Consider the following 22,192-nt stretch of genomic DNA (forward strand, 5'->3'; position numbering starts at 1 on the left):
GCACTGAGGAAGGGAAGAATGTGAAATTAAGATTTTGTTCGACACTGAAGCAATTGGTAAAAAAGCAATATCAATCCATTGCTCAGTGGGCTACATGGCAGAGAAAGGACTAAAGTTACAGAAACATAGAAAAACATAGAAAAATAGGGCAGGAGTAGGCCATTCAGCCCTTTGAGCCAGCACCACCATTTAATATGATCATGGCTGATCATCTAAAATCAGTACCCCGTACCTGCTTTCTCCCCATATCCCATTGATTCCTCTAGCATTAAGAGCTAAATCTACAGTGCCCTCCTTAATGTTTGGACGAAAACCCATCATTTATTTATTTGCCTCTGCACTCCACAATTTAAGATTTGTAATTGAAAAAAAATCATTTGTGGTGAAAGTGCATTGTCAGATTTTAATAGAGTGTATTTTTATACATTTTCGTTTCACCATGTAGAAATTACAGTAGTGTTTATACATAGTCCCCTCATTTCAGGGCACCATAATGTTTGGGTCACAGCAATGTCATGTAAATCAAAGTAGTCATGTTTAGTATTTTGTTGCATATCCTTTGCATGCAATGATTGCCTGAAGTCTGCAATTCATGGACATCACCAGTTGCTGGGTATCTTCTCTGGTGATGCTCTGCCAGGCCTGTATTGCAGCCATCTTTAGCTTATGCTTGCTTTGGGGGCTAGTCCCTTTCAGTTTTCTCTTCAGCATATTCTGTTCACATCGGGTGATTGACGTGGCCACTTTGAAAAACTCCTTTGTTGCTTTAGCAGTATGTTTAGGACCATTGTCTTGCTGTGGACTGAACCACCGGCCAATGAGTTTTGAGGCATTTGTTTGAACTTGAGCAGATAGGATGTGTCTATACACATTCATAATGCTACTACCATAATTCATAATGCTACTACCATCAGCAGTTGTATCATCAATGAAGATAAGTGGGCCAGTACCTTCAGCAGCCATACATGCCCAAGCCATAACACCCCCACCACCGTGTTTCACAGATGAGGTGGTATGCTTTGGATCTTGGGCAGTTCCTTCTCTCCTCTATACTTTGCTCTTGCCATTACTCTGATATAAGTTAATCTTCATCATCTGTCCACAAGACCTTTTTCCCGAACTGTGGTTGGTCTTTTAAGTACTTCTTGGCAAACTGTAACCTGGCCATCCTATTTTTGCGGCTAACCAGTGGTTTGTATCTTGCAGCGTAGCCTCTGTATTTCTGTTCATGAAGTCTTCTGCAGACAGCGGTCATTGACAAATCCACACCTGACTCCTGAAGAGTGTTTCTGATCTGTCGGAAAGGTGTTTGGGGATTTTTCTTTATTATAGAGAGAATTCTTCTGTCATCAGCTGTGGAGGTCTTCCTTGGCTGCCAGTCCCTTTGCGATTAATAAGCTCACCAGTGCTCTCTTTCTTCTTCATGTTCCAAACAGTTGATTTTGGCAAGCCTAAGGTTTGGCTGATGTCTCTATCAGTTTTATTCTTGTTTCTCAGTCTCATAATAGCTTCTTTGACTTTCATTGGCACAATTTTGGTCCTCATGTTGATAAACAGCAATAAAAGTTTCCAAAGATGATGGAAAGACTGGAGGAAAGACTAGGTGCTGAGAGCTCTCTTAAGGAGGCATTTAACCACACATGAGCAATTACAAATGCCTGTGAAGCCATGTGTCCCAAACATTATGGTGCCCTGAAATGGGGGGGACTATGTATAAACACAGCTGTAATTTCTACATGGTGAAACCAAAATGAATACAAATACCCTTTAATAAAATCTGACAATGTGCACTTTAACTACACGTGATTCTTTCTATTACAAATCTCAAATTGTGGAGTACAAAGGAAAATAAATAAATCTTGGGTCTTTGTCCCAAACATTATGGAGGGCACTGGAACTCTAAAGCGCCTGTCCCACTTAGGCGATTTTTTAGGCGACTGTCAAAGTCATAGCAGATCGCCGAAATTTTCTTTTACTCTGAACAATGACCATGACAATGTCGAGTCAGGTCAATACAAGTTACTTTTTTTGTGAAACTAGCACCTGGCTAAGAGATTACACCGTCTTCGGAAACATCACAAAATTCCCACGCTGCCAATGCTTCTCCGGCGTCCCAGCTTTCGCTGAAATCACTGTAATTACTTGAGAGTTTTGAAATATAACATCTTGCCTGGGTTACTTGAAAACCAAGCTTCACGGTAACAAGACATAAACTGGATTGACTTCCAGTTTACTAATAGCAGTATTAAGAAATTTAATTTCAAACGTGGTTAAATGGATTTTTGTGCGAGTGTGGGCATTTTATGAAAATGTACGGGAGATACATATCTGGTTTCTGGGTTGCATATCTGGGTTGGGAGCCTACTTTAAAAGTAATTGCTGATGGCCATAAACATCGCGAAATTCCCACGCTTACCTGACCGTCAAACTGTCGCCTCCAATCTACCTATCAAATGTCCTGACGGTAAATAAATTGGTTAAACACAAGTATTTTATGGTATCTTCAAATGACTTTACTTAATTTAATATTATGTGTTTCTAAATGCATCTGCAACAACCTAGCAAACCTGGGGACAGCATGCGACAGCGCCCGCAATAAGTAACGATACCTGGCGACAAGCCAGCTGTCGCCGAGAAATTTCAATCCGGTTAATTTCTCAGCGACGCGCCGAGATCCACTACGATTCTTTGAAGACTCCTCGCGATCATGCCCGCGACACCCAGGCGAACTGTCGGCGACAACCTAGTCGCCGGCAGTCGCCTTAAAATCGCCTAAGTGGGACAGGCCCTTAACTCTCCCCTGAAAACATCCAGTGAATTGGCCTTCACTGCCTTCTGTGGCAGAGAATTCCACAGATTCACAACTCTTTGGGTGAAAAAGGTTTTTCCTCATCGAAGTCCTAAATGGCCTACCCCTTACTCTTATTGCTGATAAAATTAAATATGGAAGGAGATTCAAGTGAAGTGTTTAATAAAGGATTACCTGGCTGACCAAATGGCCTATTTCTTTGTTGTAAATTCTATGTAAACTATTTTGGTCGGAAATACATTAACTAGTTAGTTATTGGCAGGAAAAGCCAAGTTTTACATTTCCCGTGAACTTTTACGCTCACTGAAGATTTTGAAGCGTAAACTTTTAATTGTTGAGTCACAATTTAAAAAGCAACACTGTTACTTGAAGTCTTCTGCCTTGATTTTACTCTACGTGATGTAAACAGGTATTCCACTTTTTGCTGCACTCAGATTGTTTTCTTTTCCCGTCTCGGTGACCAAAACATTTCTGTTTGGCAAGTAGGATTTTTATAAATAAATCATTCATAAGGAAGTTAACGAAAGTTTTAGCTCCTTCACAGGTCTCTTTTCCAATTTGCCCTCCAAAGGTATATCAAATGTTATGACTCCCAATATACTTCGAGGATAACAATGGTATGATTACAGTCATGTCCACTGATGCTCATTCAGAAATAAATAGAAATAAAGTGTCGGAGTAACTTAGCGGGTTAGGCAGCTTCTCTGGAGAACATGGATATGCAAAGTTTTGGGATGGGACCCTTCTTCAAGAACCAGTTTAAATTCTTTCCATAGCTCATTTGCCATTTCTAGATTTCCTGCCACGCCAGCTGACAAAGATAACTGTGCTGCAGATGGTTCACATGGACAGGAGAACTGGCTTGCTAGAATGACAATTAACAATTTCTAGGATGTTTCAAATGCATTCTATCAAGGTGTACATGCAAACTATTTGTATTTATTTCCTGAATGCAACTTACCAATTTTAATAAAGGGCACCCTTGACCAATGACAAGCCTTCACACACAGAGCAGCACAACAGTAGAGTTGCTGACTTACAGCACCAGAGACTGGGGTTCGATTCTGACTACGGGTGCTGTCTGTACCGACTTTCTATGTTTTCCCGATGACCATAGTGAGACATTTTTACTTAAACCCTCTACCAATAAAGGCAAGTGTACCATTTGCCTTCCTAATCACTTGCTTCACCTGCATATATGCAGGAGCCTTTGAATCTCGACATTTCCCAATCTCTCCCAAAAAATACACACTATTTCTTTTTGTTTTACTGGAGGATGGCCTCACATTTTGCCATGTTGCACACCGTCTGCCTTGTGGCCATTCGTTTAGCTTGTCCATATTTCATTGAAGCTCCTCTGCATCTGCATCGCTACTCACACTCCCATTTAGCTTCATGTCATCAGCAAGAATGACAAATTTCAGCTGAAACAGAATTTTAAATAAATGGCTGCTAGACTTTCAATCAAGGTAACTCCAAGTAGATGGGAGAAACTAAACTGAGCAGGCATAGAGTGAAAATCAAATGATATATGCCGAGCTTTAGATTTTATTTTTCTATGGTTCAATGGTACCTTAGTTGACACATGTACAGTAAAATTCATTTTTGCATGCAGTTCAGTAAAAGTATCACTATGCATCTTGGATGACCATCTCAGATAAAGTACAAGTGTATAGGAGTAGTACACTGAGACAGTAGACAGAGTTGCCAGCGTTTGGTGCCATTTTGATAAAGCTGACCTTTTGCGTCAGAGCTGCACTATTTGGATCTATGTGCCTATTCGCTTTGAGAAAAACACCCAATATTCAAGTAGCAGCAAGTCAAGGGTTAACTACATTTTTCTTTTTTATTTGATTGTTATTGAAAGTGATGGTATGATGCAACAAGGTTGATACTGACTGATAGATGTGTATGAGGCTGAAACAGCATGAAAGATTGGTGTCCCTTCTATATTATGTATAAATTGCGGTGTAAGGCAATAAAAAATGCAAGTAGGCAGAATGGCCCCTCAGGCTTGTTACACCATTCAACAAAATCATAATTTGCCATATGCTTCAAGTCCTCTCTCCTATCTCAACTTCCTTCAGTTTCCACAGGACCCAAAAATCCAACAATGCAGTCTCTACCTTTTAGTTTTAGTTTAGTTTAGATATACAGCGCAGAAACAGGCTCTTTGGCCCACCAAGTCCGTGCCGACCAGTTATCCCCGCACACCAACACTATCCTACATAGACTTGGGATACTTTACAATTTTACCAAGCCAATTGACCTACAAAGCGGTCTTTGGTGTGGGAGGAATCCAGGGATCCTGGAGAAAACCCACACAGGTCACGGGGAAGAACGAACAAATTCCATGCAGGCTGCACCCGTAGTCAGGATCGAGTCAGGATCTTTGGCACTGTAAGGCAGCAACTCTATTGCTGCGCCACCGTGCTGCTCATTCAGGTAATGAGGGACTGAGGTCGAGAATTCTACACCGTTACAATCTTCATAATGAAGAAATGTATCTACTGACTGCTTCTTCTTGGCTCCAGATTCTTCAGCTGGAGAAAACAGCCTTGCAGCAGCTTTCCTATCTCTTCTCAGAATTCTGAAACCCCTGCAAACATGAACCAAACTTACTCAATGTAGCCTTGCACAACAGACTCGCATCCCAGAAAGTAATCAAGTTACCAAAAATAATCTGATGGATTAGCTCTGAAGTATGCATTGCAGTCTTGACAGAACAGTTCAGAGCGGATGTGACAATAACATTGCAGGTTCAGATTGACCTGGTTACTAGAAAATAACGTGCATATATACATAGACAGTTTCATAATGATTGTTATTCACAAATGTGGACAAAGCAAATAATATACAAGAAACTTGGACTGTTGGTACATATGGAGACACAAGGAATTGCTGGAATATTGTGCAAAATAGTGGGCAGAAGAGTGACGCAGTGGTAAAGTTGCTGCCTTTGTGCGCCAGAGACCTGGGATCGATCCTGACTACGGGTGCTGTCTGCATGGAGATTGTACGTTCTCCCGATTGCCACTAGGTTTTCTTCTGGGTGCTCTGGTTTCCTCCCACATTCCAAAGACTCACAGGTTTGCCGACTAATTGGCTTCTGTAAATTGTCCCTAATGTGTCTGATAGAACTAGTGTAAGGGTGATTGGTGGTCGGCGTGGACTCGCTGGGCCAAAGGGCCCGTTTCCGCACTGTATCTCTCAACTAAACTAAACAGAAAGTGCTGGAGTAACTCGGCAGCATCCAGGCAGGTTCTGTGGAGGGTATGGATAGGCGACGTTTCGGGTCGGGACCCTTCTTCAGTCAGAACTGTCCCTTTGGTATATGCTGTGTATATAAAATTAAAGTTTATCCTATGATTCTTTACTGAAATGAAACCATTCTGTAGGACATTGTAGTTTATAGGATAGCTCCACTCTTGGGGAATATTATATGTTAGCCTCATATTACTTGTAAAATGTTTGCTACTGAAAGCGGTAACATTAATAAAACGTTACAATAAATTGTGAGCTCACATATAAAATACTGTGAAACAAAATGGTTTAAATTTAAATCTTGCTTAGTCGTAGAGGTATGGAATGGACTGCTCAATAAGGCTGCAAACCTAGAACAATTTGAACGAGAATCAAACCTACACCGATGAGCCAAAACATTATGACCACTGATAGGTGAAGTGAATAACATTGATTATCTTGTTACAATGGTACCTGCCAAGGGGTGGGATATATAAGGCAGCAAGTGAACAGTCAGTTCTTAAAGTTGATGTGTTGATGTGTTGGATGCAGGAGAAATGGCCAGGAGCAAAGACCTGAACGACTTTGACATGGGCCAAATTGTTATGGCCAAACAACTGGGTCAGAGCATCTCTGAAACGGCAAGGCTTGTGGGGTGGTACCGGTCAGCAGTGGTGAGTACCTACCGACAGTGGTCCGAGGAGGGACAAACCACAAAACGGCGACAGGGTGTTGGGCGCCCAAGGCGCTTCGATGCGCGAGGGCGGTGATGGCAGCAGGATGCACTGTGGGAAAATGACAAGCCAGTGGAGGGAGTGGGATGCTCAGGGCAATGTTCTGCTGGGAAGCCCTGGGTCCGGCCATTCATGTGGACGTCAATTTTACAAGTGTCACCTATCTAAACATCGTTGCAGACCAGGTACACCCCTTCATGGCAATGGTATTCCCTGATGGCAGTGGCCTCTTTCAGCAGGATAATGCATCCTACCACACTGCATTGTTCGGGAATGGTTTGAGGAACATGATGAAGTATTCACGGTGTTGCCCTGGCCTCCAAATTCTCCAGATCTCAATCTGATTGAGCATCTGTGGGATGTGTTGGATCGACAAGTCCGATCCACGGTGGCTCCACCTCGCAACTCACAGGACTTGAAGGATCTGCTGCTAATGTTTTGGTGCCAGATACCACAGGACACCTTCAGGGGTCTTGTAGAGTCCGTGCCTCGGCGGGTCGGTGCTGTTTTGGCAGCACACGGAGGACCAACAGCATATTCGGCAGGTGGTCATAATGTTTTGGCTGATCGGTGTATAAGAGCATGGATAATTAAGAATGTGGGCCAACAAGATGAACTCCATTTTCTACTTTTCCTGCATTCTTAACTGATTGGGTATTACAACAATGTTCCTGTCACCATGGATATCAACAAGTGTCAAGGCAGCAATAATGATCAGTACATTTTGTCCTGGCAACAGAATGAAGACGCTGGTTCATATTCATCCTTCCTCACACAAGCTTCAAGATTCAGCAGCCCTAGTGAGACCAAGCACGAGGGCTGGCACGTTACATAAAGAAGTTAAAGTCACAGAGGGCGTCCAGCTACGCTGCTCTCTTGCACTTCCTTGGCTGCTAATTGAAAATTAATAATGGGGCTGGTTTAACTTTGAGTGGACCTGCATGGATCTCTTGGTTTGGCATAAAATGTATTAACTGGAAAGACAAACGTATTTTTTAAAAAGTAGAGAGAGTAAAAGATAAAAACCTAATTAATTAAAACCTATTTTACAAAGTGAAACGTTGGACTAATTCAGCGGGTCAGGCACCATCTCTGGGGGACATGGATAGGCGATGCATTGGGTTGGGACCCTTCATCAGATTAGGGTCCGAAATAAAACTTAAGAGTGCGCTCTAGGCAAGCAGAAACATGAAGGTCAACATATGTCCATCACTATATTTGTATATCTCAGAAGCATGTTTAAGTAGAAGATGCACTGAAATATCGTTACTGCTGCAATGCAGGACATACATACAGGATGGCACAGTGGCGCAGAGAGCAGCCCAGGGGTTTTCTCCGGGTGCTCCGGTTTCCCCCCCACAGTCCAAGAATGTGCAGGTTTGTAGGTTAGTTGGTGTCTGTAAATTGTCCCTAGTGGGTAGGATAGAACTAGTGGGTGATCGCTGGTTGGCATGGACTCAGTGGGCCGAAGGGCCTGTTTCCACAATGTACTTTAAACTGAACTAAATAACCAAATTATACACAAGAGTCAATGCACAATGTGTACAAGAGTCAATTGTACACAAGTATCAATTCTTGATACCCCGCTTTAGTGATGCTAGTTGAGGATAAATAATGACCAGAACTCAGTATTCTTCTCCAAAATAGTACGATGGAAACTTCTACATCTTTTATGTGCAAGAAGGCAAAGATTTCATCTGAAGAATGGTATCCTAAACAGACAGGAGGCCCCAGTTTTGGACTGAGGTATCAAAAAAGATTGTGAGCTCACGTCTCTTGAGTGGAAACCATTGCTTCTGACTCTGGCATGATTGCCACAATCTGAATGTTACATTCAGTTGTCTGGTCTTGACCTGAAACGTCATCTATCCATCTTCTCCAGAGACGCTGCCTGACTTGCTGAGTTACTCCAGTGCTCTGCGTCCTTTTGTGCATTAACCAGCATCTACAGTTCCTTGTTTCTACATGAATGCTACACATTTAGCCAGCGCGGATACTAAAAACATAAATGGACCAAAAAGAAATAATGGTGAAAGAAAAACAGAAGCATAATTTGTGAAATTTGCCCTCTTTTAAGATATTCTGAAGCAGATGTTCAGCCTGGTTTACCCAAGTTGCAGAGTCTGATTTACTAAACTGTTAACAAGCTTAATCCATACAGTAGTTTTTCGAATGCATGCAAGATTACACTTTGTTACAATTTATGACGCCTCACCTCTAGGTTCTGGAATTCCTGAGCAGAATTTGTGGGAAGCCCGATCCATCGGATTTCTTTCTTTTCCTTCGAAATGATGTTCATCGCCATCAGCACGTTCAGCGCATCGTAAACACGGCGTCGTATATTCTTCTGGTCATATGCCTGCTGAAAAGGGTGGTGGAAAACAAACCAGCTCTAATCATTAAAGATTTCTTCAGAAGTTTGGAAAAGCCAAAACATATGGCTTTTTCTTTTATTATGTCACCACATCTTTCAACTTTTAACAATGTTATTACCACATCAATCAAAAAGAATTCAAATTTTCTCCTGTTTAAATCACCAGTTTAATTAAAATTGAAATTCTGTCCAATAATTATCTTCCCGTTTAATCTGTCAATCGTTCATTGCACCATATGGCCATTTTTTGTTCGCAGTTCTGCCTTTGGGAACTCAGCAGTAGGAGGTAAAGATAAAAAAAAGCTACATTGCTCTTGTGATGCCTGCCTGCTATAATAAATTGCAGTTAGATTTTAAGACCCAAGAATATCTTCAGAGTGTGGTGACTGGTGGATGTCATGAGAGTTGGAAGGGGTTAGGCTGTGAAGGAGCGAGTTTGAAATTCTAGGCACTGGAAAACTACAACCCAAAATAAAATGAGGTAGGTTGCCCAGACTATGAGTTCAGAGGAAATGTAGAGGTTTGGGTGAAATGGTTCATTCGGCCAATTATCATTTGAACAACTGATTTCAGAACCAACAAAAGCAGTGATTAGTGTTGTTAACAAGAGCCAACTAAGGTGACGTCACAGTGGAGGACATTTGGTGTTGATTGTGTCGAACTGGATATGGTGTTGTAGCTCATTTAAGGATCAATGTTCAGAACAGAAGCCGTAAACCCAAGCTTGTGAACGGTCGGGATTGCAAATGGAGATAAAGAGACAGAACTTATGACAGGCTGAAGAAAGAGGCTTCTGGTCACCCTAAAGCAGGGAACTTATTTTAAACTTTTATAAAGCACTGTTAGGCAACAAAAGGAAGTATTGGATCAAGACACTTCTTCAGACTCAAAGGAAGAAGCTGGATTTGTTCTTCTCAGAGCCCAGTAGATTGAAAGGAGATTTGATAGAGCTTTGCAAGATCATACGTAGAATCAGATACCAAACTTTGGAAGACAACACCAAAATACAGCAAGTACATGAGAAGAGAAGCAATTGTTAGGCCCTCCTGAAGTCACGGGACAAATCAGCTACAGAAGCCATTTCAGGAGAACCTCTGGCTAGAATTATATAGGAAAGAGTGGCACAAACTCAGCACACGAACATTGTACAGAGTTGAGTCCGATTTTCCAAAACATAATTGCAGGATTAGTAAAGGGTATTTACATCAAAAAGATTGCACATCTACCAGTAGGAAATTCTGAAAATATTTTTTATAGGTAATAAGGAAGTGCAAAGCAGCTTTTAAAAAACATAGGATCTTGTTCATAATTAGAGGCAAGAAATAAAATAGAAAGAGGTTTGCAATTAATTTTGGTCATTGTACATCAGGAAAGATGTGAAGGCCCTTGCCAGGGTGTAGAAGAAAGTGGTGGAGTAACTCAGCAGGTCAGGCAGCATCTCTGGAGGACATGGATAGGTGATGTTTCTAATCAGACCCAGAGGAAGCTGTTGGACTTGTTCTTCTCTGAGAAGAATTCCTGAGATGAGGGGTTTCAGTTCCAAGAATCTGGGAATGTTGTCCAATTCAAATTTGCCTGACCAGTGTCAAAACCACAACGAGTTAGATAAAGTGAACAGGAAGAAACTATTCTGAAGCCATTGGGGAAGTCACCAAGATATCCAAAAGCATGGCCGGTGGAATCTCAATTGAGCCTCATAAGAGATAACTGAATAAATATGTGAACGAGCAAAAAATATCAGGGACAAGAGAAGACCATGAGAATAGGTTGAAAATCGACACAAAATAGACAATAGACAATAAGTGCAGGAGGAGGCCATTCGGCCCTTCGAGCCAGCACCGCCATTCAATGTGATCATGGCTGATCATTCTCAATCAGTACCCCGTTCCTGCCTTCTCCCCATACCCCACTAAAATGCTGGAGTAACTCAGCGGGATAGGCAGCATCTCTGGAGAGAAGGAATGGGTGACAGTTTGGGACAAGATCCTTCTTCAGACTGATGTCAGGGGAGAGGGAGATACATAGATAAGGAAGTGTAAGTAGTGAAAACAGGACAAAGGGAATGGAAATCAAGGAAAATGTAGAATAGATCATTGTTAGCTGGGCGAAGGTAACAACAAAGCAGAGATAAAATGTAGTCAGAGAAGTGACACTGGTCAGATAACTGGGATGGGGGAAGGATGGAGAGAGAGAGAGAGAGAGAAAGCAAGTTAGAGAAGTCAATGTTCATACCGCTGGGGTGTAAGCTGCCCAAGCGAAATATGAGGAACTGTTCTTCCAATTTGCGCTGGGCCTCACTCTGACAATGGAGGAGGCCCAGGACAGAAAGGTCAGTGTGGAAATGGGAAGGGGAATTAAAGTGTTTAGCAACTGGGAGATCTGGGAGGCTTAGGCGGACTGAGCGGAGGTGTTCTGCAAAACGATCGCCGAGCCTGTGCTTGGTCTCACTGATATATAGGAGTCCACACCTGGAACAGTGGATACAGTAGATTAGGTTGGAGGAGGTGCAAGTGAACCTCTGCCTCACCTGAAAAGACTGTCAGGGTCCTTGGACGGAGTCGAGGGGAGAGGTATAGGGACAGGTGTTGCATCCCCTGGTTGCAGGGGAAAGTACCTGGGGAGGAGGGAGTTTGGGTGGGAATGGATGAGTTGACCAGGGACTTGCAGAGGGAACGGTCTCTGCGGAAAGGTATGGAGATGAGAAGTAGTGGCTGGTGGTGGCATCTCTGATGTCCTGGTATGGAACACCTTATCTTGGGCGCAGATGCGGCATAGACGGAGTAGGAAATAGGGGATAGAGTCTTTATAAGAAGCAGGGTGGGAAGAAGTGTAGTCTAGATAGCTGTGAGAGTCAGTGCGTTTATAATAGATGCCAGTCGATAATCAGTCTCCTATGATGGAGATGGTGAGATCAAGTTGCATGGATTGCTCTATCAAGAGCTGCCACAGCCAATGTAAATATTGAACAATTTTCCAGAAAAGTACATTATACAGTGGTACGCAGAATGAGAGCGAATAAATGCATATTCATTAAAATCACCTGAGTAAATTGCATTAAAAACAGAGCAATGTCTATAAGAAATAGTATTCCCTGTATATGGTTAAACACACAAGGAGAAATCACAAATAATCTCACTGCGTAGGAAAAAAACTGCAGATGCTGGTTTAAATCGAAGGTAGACACAAAATGCTGGAGTAGCTCAGTGGGTCAGGCAGCATCTCAGGAGAGAAGGAATGGGTGACGTTTCAGGTCGAAACCCTTCTTCAGACTGATGTCAGGGGAGGGGGCGGGACAAAGATAGGATGTAGTAGGAGACAGGAAGACTAGTGGGAGAACTGGGAACTGGGAGAGGAAAGAGAGTGGGAGAGGAAAGAGAGGGACAGAGGAACTATCTGAAGTTAGAGAAGTCAATGTTCATACCGCTGGGGTGTAAACTGCCCAAGCGAAATATGAGATGCTGTTCCTCCAATTTGAGCTGGGCCTCACTATGACAATGGAGGAGGCCCAGGACAGAAAGGTCAGATTGGGAATGGGAGGGGGAGTTGAAGTGCTCAACCACCGGGAGATCAGGTTGGTTAAGGCGAACTGAGCGAAGATGTTGAGCGAAACGATCGCCGAGCCTGTGCTTGGTCTCGCCGATGTAGAGAAGTTGACACCTGGAACAGCGGATACAGTAGATGAGGTTGGAGGAGGTGCAGGTGAACCTCTGCCTCACCTGGAAAGACTGTTTGGGTCCTTGGACGATGTTGAGGGGGGAGGTAAAGGGACAGGTGTTGCATCTCCTGCGGTTGCAGGGGAAAGTACCTGGGGAGGGGGTGGTTTGGGTGGGAAGGGACGAATGGACCAGGGAGTTACGGAGGATCTCTGCGGAAAACAGATAGGGGTGGAGATGGGAAGATGTGGCCAGTAGTGGGATCCCGTTGGAGGTGGCGGAAATGTTGGAAGATAATTTGTTGTATACGACGGCTGATGGGGTGGAAGGCGAGGACAAGGGGGACTCTATCCTTGTTACGAATGGGGAGAGGGGGAGCAAGAGCAGAGCTGTGGGATATAGAGGAGACCCTAGTGAGAGCCTCATCTATAATGGAAGAGGGGAACCCCCGTTTCCTAAAGAATGAGGACATCTCTGATGCCCTAGTATGAAACACTTCATCCTGGGCGCAGATGCGGCGTAGACGGAGGAATTGGGTGTAGGGGATAGAGTGTTTACAGGAAACAGGGTGGGAAGAAGTGTAGTCAAGATAGCTATGGAAGTCAGTAGGTTTGTAGTAGATGTCGGTCACTAGTCTGTCTCTTGTGATGGAGATGGTGAGATCCAGAAACGGTAGGGAGATGTCGGAGATGGCCCAAGTATATTTAAGAGCAGGATGGAAATTAGTGGTGAAATTTATGAAGTCAGTGAACTCTGCATGGGTACAGAAGGTAGCACCAATGCAGTCGTCAATGTAGCGGAGGTAGAGTTCGGGGATGGGGCCAGTGTACGTCTGGAACAGGGATTGTTCGACGTACCCTACAAAGAGGCAGGCATAGCTGGGGCCCATGCGTGCCCATAGCTAGGCCTCGGATTTGGAGGAAGTGGTAGGATTCAAAAGAGAAGCTGTTGAGGGTAAGAACTAATTCTGCTAGGCGGAGGAGAGTATTGGTAGATGGAGATTGGCTGGTTCTGCGGTAGAGGAAGAAACGGATTAACTTTATTATGTTTTACTTAAGAACTGTCTTACGAGAGATTGATGGAATTTCTCATAATAGATTTAACACGTTGCGAAGAACTATCCACTTACAGAATCCGACGACATGTGATTATTGGAACTGCTGAACTCCGCCACCAACTCATCAGCCACTTCATTGTAAGAAGTTGTTCCTTTCCGCTGCACCTTTTCACACACTTTCATTGAAAAGTGCCGTAGGCCCTTCCCATTCTTTTCCCCTTTCTTGCTTCGTTTACTAAAAAAAACATCAAGTTTTACACTTCACTTTCAGTAGCTTTTTAAGGCTTATCTTGTGTACACAACTGAGAAAGCCTCTGGATGAAGTAATTTTTTTTACTATCCCACAGGTTTTGTGACACTAAAAGAAAGCACCGTTAAATTCTTCTCAACAAGGAAAAATGAATTTGCACTCCTTAGTCTTTCAATAAACCCCCATATTTATTTTCAACTAAATAACATATTAATTCAGTAAATACTGAGGGGGTGCCGCATTATCAGAAGAGGCACCCTTCAGGGTACATAATAAACTGAAGTCCTGCTTGGAGAGAAGGAAAAGATATCTTGTTGCTATGCTAGTTTTTGCTGCTGCTCATCTTCCAGTCAATCCAATCCAGACCAGATTAGCTGATCATACCTCACACACTGTGTTTTTGGGACCATGTGGTGAGGAAATTGCCTCCTGCTTTGGATGCAAAACAACAGTAACAGCACTTCAAAAATAATTATTTGGCTGTGAAGCATTTGGTACAATCAAAGAATATAAAAGACATTACATACATAAAAGCAGAGTTTCTCCCTTTAAATTCCATTGCCTCTTGTCTGCACTAAAATAGACCCGTCACCAGCCTGCCCATTCTGCCAATGTATCTTGGCTTTCTTGAAGGTTTGTCAAATTTTCCAAAATTACAAAGAAGTTGTAACAGAGCACATTAGAATAACTGCAGACACTTTTCAAATTTGCACAAAACTGTTTCATTGTATGTGCCCCCCTTTACATTGGCGAGACTAAACAAAGATTGAGCCACCATTTTTGGCAGGGCAAGATTACCTGTCCGCAACGGTCATTTTGTTGTGTGCGATTTCAAATCCCTTTCCCGTTCTCTGTCCATCCTCACTGCTACGGTGAGGCCCAAGAACATCACCACATATTCCACTAACTAGTCTGCCACCCAATGGCATGAACATTGAATTTTCCATTTTCAGATAGCGTTACCTGTGTTACGTTTCTACGCCCACCAGCGAACCCTGGTCCTCTCTCCCTTTATTTCCCTTTTCCATCCTCCTCCTCGATGCCCAGAACCCTACCCCACCTATCTGGGTTTCATCTCCCTTAATTTACTTTTCTATTCCCGACCTGGTTCCATCTGCCCACATCTCTGGTTCCATCTATCACCTACCAGTTTGTAATATACAACCTCAGCACACCCCCTCCCCCAATTACAACTGGCTATCCTTCCTCCCTAATCTGGTTCCACCTCTCACCTACCTGCCTCCATTTCAACACATCCTCTCCTCTCCCCCATTTGCCTAATATTCTCCCCCACCAGTCCCACCACATCAGTTCCCACCTTTCATCTACCAGCCTCCATCTTAACACCCCACACCCTCTTCCAGCTTCATCTGCCCATCTTCCCAATCTGGTTCCACCTCTCAGCCTGACTCATCTTTCTGTATTGTGGCTATCTTCCTTTTACCCTCTCAATCCTGGTGCAGGGTCTCAGCCAGAAACACTGACTACCCCATTGCCTTCCCTGAAGCTGTTTATCCTGCTGATATCTTCCAGCAGTTTATTTATTCACTTTATTGTCTGCACGATACAGATCAATTATATTATTTACAACCAATGGGAATAATTCCGTTTCTGTCAACCATCTTTCTAACCATCCTTCACCATTCACTTCAATTTCTGCAGCAAGCTAAATCAATTATGAACAAGTGTTTATCAAATAACAGCAGCCGTTGCCTCAGTTGGTGTGTATTAAAATAAAAATAAATACAGGCTTTTGACACAAACAGTTGAAGAACGTAGATTTGTTCTCTCCGTGGTTGGTACTGAGAAGTCCTTTACTTGTGCATGTCAGGTTACAAGCAAATGCGTCAACATAGTTCGCAGACAAAATGGAACGAACAAACTGACAGTAATTTGCGTCATGGCTCACGATTTATAATGAGCCTTACTCCCACGTGGTTACCCACAAAGAGAGACAGTTCTACTTTTGTGCAAGAGCAAATGGGGGTGAGATTTGCTGATTTTCTTTTTTTTAAACCTAAAATGGTGAGAAAGCAGACTGCATTGTCCATCATTATGCACACGATGGAAGGCCCAAGGACTGCAGAGGCAGATTATCCTTATATATACCTGATTTTTCTTCAAGGAAGGTTAACATCTACATTAGAGCACCAAATACAGAACAAGTTAACCTGGAATGAAGGCTCTGGTTATTTTCTACCTCAATTACATTTTAGAAACATAATTTTACACCATACTGATTGCCAATTAAATTAAGAGCTGATTGAGCACTTGATGCCAAAATTTGAATCTCCAAGAAAATCTACTGACAGATAAAATAACTATAATTGAGAAAGAAGAATTAACTGTTCTATCTTGAGCTTTCCACAGAACTAATAAGGTTAACTATATTGTGCTCTGCATTCTACTGTTCAAAGCACTTTTCTGATCAGAATCAGTGTACACACACACAGATTTTCACTTTGCTGCCATCAATATCTATCTGCTTCACCTTTTGACACAAGGCTAAATACTCAATAGTCATACTTTATAAATGAAAATAGTTCTGAGCTTCAAATAATAGGAAAACGTTCACCTTTGCTATAAAGATATTTTCATTATTCAACCTTCCCCTAATCTGCAGTGCATCAAAATGTTTACCTTTAATTTACTATTCCTTCCTCAGAAATGTCATCCTATTTTCTCCATAGGATGAAAAAAGAAGGTAAGGTTATGTACAAATATCAGCTGCTCATCTGAATTATTTGAATGTAGATTGAAAATTATTGGTAAAATGTCATCATCACACCAAAACTTTCCAATGAGAACAGATCCAAGACAAAGGATATTAAATGTGATTTCAATTTATTCACAAAATGCTGGAGTAACTCAGCAGGTCAGGCAGCATCTCGGGAGAGAAGGAATGGGTGACGTTTCGGGTCGAGACCCTTCTTCAGACTGATGTCGGGGGTGGGACAAAGGAAGGATATAGGTGGAGACAGGAAGATAGAGGGAGATCTGGGAAGGAGGAGGGGAAGGGAGGGACAGAGGAGCTATCTGAAGTTGGAGAAGTTGTGATTTCAATCCCTGCAGTTTGTTTTTTACATAACAGTTAATTTTGCAGAGGACACATATGTTTTGTTAAAAAGTTTTTTTAAACTGGAAGTGTTCTGATAAGACACATTAGATTCATACCAGCATGGTAGTGTAGTGGTAGAGTTGCTGCCTTACAGCACCAGAGACCCAGGTTCGATCCTGACTATGGGATCTGTCTGTATGGAGTCTGTACACATGTTCTCCCTGTGACCACATGGGTTTTTTCTGGGTGCTCCGGTTTCCTCCCACATTCCAAAGACGTGCAGGTTTGTGGGTTAATTGGCCTTGATAAAGTGGTAAAATTGCCCCTAGTTTGTAGGATAGTGTTAGTATGCGGGGTGATCGCTGGTCAGGGCAAACTCAGGCCGAAGGGCCTGTTTCCGCGCTGTATCCCTAAACTAAACTAAAAATCATTTCCAATGCTGAACAGATTACATAATATACAATAGATAACCTTTGTTAACATGCAAGAGGAATACCATAGAATATATAGATGCATGAGAGTGCTAACTATTAAATTACAATGCAAACAGATATTTAAATGAAGTCACATCACTTGGTACTTAAAATGACTGAAAAAAATGTAAAACCACTGCCTGTGTAAATAGGTTATTTGCAGATAATCCAGGTAAAAGCAAATTTTATTGTTACACCTATGGTTAGGATGATATTCGTGAAAGCTCCATAAAAATAATTGCAAACTAATAAAGAGAGGCTGAGAAACTGAAATGAAAACAGAAAGATGTTGGAAATACTCAACAGGTCAGGCAGCACCTCTGGTGAGAGAAACAGGGTTAATCTGTCAAATCATTGACTTTCAACAGAACAGCTGATGAAAGGTCATTGATCTGAAACATAGGTAATTGACACATTTGTCTCTCCAGAGATGCTGCCTGACAAGCTGAATATTTCTAACATTTTAGGTTATTATTTAAAAGCATCATTACACCTTTGGCAAAAGCAGGCCATTTTGCACTCAGTACATTGATTTAATTAAAAGATGCAGCATGGAAACAAGCTATTCAGCCCACCGAGTCCACACTGACCATCGGTTACTCATTCACTAGATCTGTGTTCAAGAGAGAGTTAGATTTAGCTCTCGGGGCTAACGGAATCAAGGGATAAGGGGAGAAAACAGGAACGGGGTACTGATTTTGGATGATAAGCCATGATCACGTTGAATGTGTAAATAGGTCTCTTGCACCTATTTTCTATGTCTATATTATCCCATTTTCAGATTCATTCTTGAGACACCAGGGGCAATTTACAGAGGCCAATTAACCTACAAACCCACATGTTTTTTGGACGTGGGAGGAAATCGGAGTACCTGGAGTAAGTCCACACAGTTACAGGGCCAATGTACAAACTCCTCCCAGACAGCATGCGAGGACAGGGTCGAACCCACATCGCTGGCCCTGTGAGACAACAGCTCTACCAGGTGCACCACCCACAGAATATGAATATGATCCCGAATATGAAGTTTGTTGGATGACACTTCCCTCCAAATCCACAACCACATTTCATCGGAAAGGACATGCTACTAGAACTGCTGCTGCTAGCAAGTCACCCTCAAATGATGGATAGGGTAGACAGTCAAAACCGGCATAGTTAGGGGAGGCAGTTAAGACCATTTTTCCCCTAGGATCGAAATGTCAAAGACGAGAGGTCATAGATTTAAGGTTAAAAGTTTAAAGAAGATGTGTGAGGCAAGTTCATTTTCTTTTGTACAGAGGTATGTATGGCGGGTGCCTGGAACGTGCTGCAAGAGGTGGTGGTGGAGATACGATAGTGGCATTACGATGCTGTTGGACACCAGGATACACAAGAGAATGGAGGGATATGGATCCCGTGCAGACAAGGGACATTAGTTTAACTCAGCGTTTCTCAACTGGGGTTCCCCGGAACACTAGAGGTCGCTAGGGGCTCTGCGAGAAATAGCCGCTAATCATTTCAAACCAGATCAAATGCACTTTTCAAAAGTTGAGTATTGCATGCAAATCTGAAAAGATTGGGTGAAAATTCTCGGTTATTTATTCAGTACAAGCCCTCAGTTAGGGCCTGCCACCGACTTTCCAGCAACTGGCGGTCCTGCGCCTCCTTAAATCCGGACAAAATTACGAGAGCCCACTTAAAATCCCCCCGCCGTGGAAGTCTCCCCGGTAAATGTGGCACCTAGGTTGGGCAAGGCAGCCAATCTCGACCTCATCGGGACTTCCACAGCCGATCGATGGGTTGAATTTGCAACCTGCGGCCAAGGCTCTGGAACTCCAGCCCAGCTGGAGCCGGCACATCTATCCCCATAGCCGACATCCTTGGCCGGCTTTGCAGGCCGGTATCTCGGCCCCCCCAGCAGCCTAGGTGAACCGTTCCGGTACCGTTGAACCCCTCTCGGAGGCCGTGACCTCCTTTGGTCAGGTAAAATGGATAAACCAGCAACGCTCTGGAACCAAGAGTGCCAGAAAATCAGTGATGGGACTGTATTGAGTAAATATTACATTTAAGTGCAAGATTATATAACTATATTAACTAATTAAGATGGGGTTAAAATATAAAACACAGCAGAAAAGCCAACTGCCACCTTTTTGGGCTGATTATCAATTAATGTGCGAATTTACTTCAACAAGTACTTCAATATGTATTTCAATAAGCAAGATGACATTATACTCTAAATTACTGCAATTAGTGGTCATATGTGGGTTTGTTTTCCCCAGGACTAGAACCAATGTAGAGCAGAAATGCACATCCTTGCTAATCATATGTAAATGCATTTTTGAGTCATTTTTGCGTTTAATTTCATATTCGTAATTTTATTATACATGTACGGCATATTCTTGGAAATTTCTTAGATATTATAATAAAGTCTTCAACCTTTAAAAGTATAATAATCATAGGGAATATATTTAGTGATGTCTGTATGGCATCAGTGTGAAACGGCCTTTAGTGGTCAGTGGACAGGAGCTGTACGTGATGAATTTTTATGTTGGGGTTCCCTGAGACATGAAAATTATTTCAAGGGTTCCGCAAGGGTAAAAAGGTTGAGAAACGCTGGTTTAACTTATCATCATGTTCTGCACAAATATGATGGGCTGAAGGGCCTATTCCTCTGCTGTACTGTTCTATGTTCCATGACAATCCTGACTTGGAAACGTGGTGTTATTCCTTCATTTTTGCTGATTAAAATCCAGAAACTCAGTAACAGGAATACCTTCATAATCCTAACTGCGGCAGTTCAAGAAAGCAAATCGCCATGATCCCCTGAGAGAAATTAAGGCTGGCCAATAAATGCTGGCCTTGATTGCAACTCTTCATCGCACTATGTGAATTTTAATAAATGGAATCCGCAGACTAAATGCTCTCCAATATCACACGGAGCAAAGATCAACCAGAGGATAAAAAGCATTGTGTCGCCAGGAATTAAGTGATCGACAAAATAAGTTCCAAACACATGGATTGAAACCACTTGAGTGGATAACAGTTATATGTTTTAATGTTTCATTAAAATGTAGAAACATGAACCTGCTGCATTGAGAAAGGTAGTACAATCACATTTGCAGATTCTGGCACCACTGCCTACAATAAAGTAGGCCAGTATCTATATACAGAAGCAGCTTCCTTAATGAAGAAATTAGTTATTCTGGTGAGCAGATCCAGTTGTAAATCCCTGCATAGCAAATTGCATGGACTGCAGTGGATGCATGGTGGCAAGGAGAAGATTCAGCTGCCAAAGGGACTTTGTTCTGGCTAGCTTGCCGTGTAGCAGATTAAACTAATGAATGAAACACTCCAGTAGAAATGGTGATGCCCAGTATTAAGGCTCAGGAGAGAAAACACTCTGTGGTATCTGACGTCGTTCTTCTTTTAGAAAAGAGAAGGGAGACATGCCATTTCCTTAAGAAAAGTGCCAGGAATGCGATTAGCTTCCAAGGAAAAAAAGTTAGTCTTTGAGTTATTAGCATTAATAGAAAGAACAGTGAAATCTTCATTGCATCTGTTAATGCCTCGAGAGGTTTGTTGGATTGACATAACAACATTGTGGTACCTACTGAATGCAATGCCTCAGGACATCTAGTGTGTCGTCATAATGAAGTAGGACTTCATCTTCATAGATATTAATGTTTAATAAGATTCTATTCACAGAAGGAAAGGCATTAGTGACTGGCTAAAAACAGCTAATGTTGCGTTCATTTAATTTCAGAAATCAATCAGCAAAGCAAAAAGATGGATAATAAAACTTGAAACATAAGTATACAGCTGTGGGAAATGATACCCAGCAACATCACTGCAGTTGACATGCAAGGAAGACAACACAATTGATGGAGCTACAAAGGCTCATCAGGAGAGGCCTGATGTAATAAATAAGAAAAGCATGCAGACAAGATTAAAACAAATAAACTTCACATCCAGCCTTATTACACTTAAGTGTGACTTCAGTTTCATTTTGCAGTAATGCTTTAAGCTACAATTCATCAAGTTACACCAAACTTTTTATCATGGCAAGTAGTGATGTTTCTCATGTTGGCTCTGCCTGGTTGGCTCTTTTACCCTCCCATTTTTTCTTTTTCATTCTCTGGAAGTGGAGAACATGTCGTCTTGCCCTGCATTTCACAACTCTTACATTCTTTTGTCTTTGTTCCCACTCGCCCATTCAATCGACGACAAGATAACCTTGTTTATAGCTTCTCCCCATGGTCTGCCCAGATTCACCCTACCCCCTGTTAGAAATGTGAATGGAACACTGGCCTCTATTACAAGAGGAGTTCAGAAAGAGGGAAATCCTGATTAGAATTGTACAGTGCACTAGTGAGGCCACATGGAATCGTCCATGCCAACAATGATGACCAATCTAAGCCTGTCCCATTTGCCCCACTTCCCACTAATCCTTTCCTATCCATGTACATGTCTAAATATATTTTAAATGTCGTTATTGTACGGGCAGCAACCACTTCCTCTGGCAGCTCATTCCATATATCCACCACCCTCTATGTGAAATAGTTGCT

At 42.4% G+C, this 22,192-nt stretch overlaps 1 protein-coding gene across 10 annotated transcripts in view; it reads right to left on the reverse strand.

Moving 5' to 3' along the window:
- Positions 1-22,192, reverse strand: part of LOC144599462 (transcription factor Dp-2-like) — a 176,236-nt gene that overhangs the window by 25,204 nt on the left and 128,840 nt on the right. For 5 of the 10 annotated variants that reach the window (XM_078410409.1, XM_078410402.1, XM_078410400.1 and 2 more), the window contains 3 exons: positions 21,239-21,322; positions 13,943-14,105; positions 9,002-9,148 (listed from right to left, as the gene is read on the reverse strand). In XM_078410409.1, the coding sequence (XP_078266535.1) occupies positions 9,002-9,148; positions 13,943-14,105; positions 21,239-21,322 (394 nt within the window). The remainder of the gene's footprint in view (positions 1-9,001; positions 9,149-13,942; positions 14,106-21,238; positions 21,323-22,192) is intronic. The other 5 variants (XM_078410406.1, XM_078410410.1, XM_078410404.1 and 2 more) reach the window with 3 other exon arrangements.

Source organism: Rhinoraja longicauda, chromosome 13, assembly GCF_053455715.1.
Source record: "Rhinoraja longicauda isolate Sanriku21f chromosome 13, sRhiLon1.1, whole genome shotgun sequence".
In the NCBI taxonomy this organism is placed as follows: domain Eukaryota; kingdom Metazoa; phylum Chordata; class Chondrichthyes; order Rajiformes; family Arhynchobatidae; genus Rhinoraja; species Rhinoraja longicauda.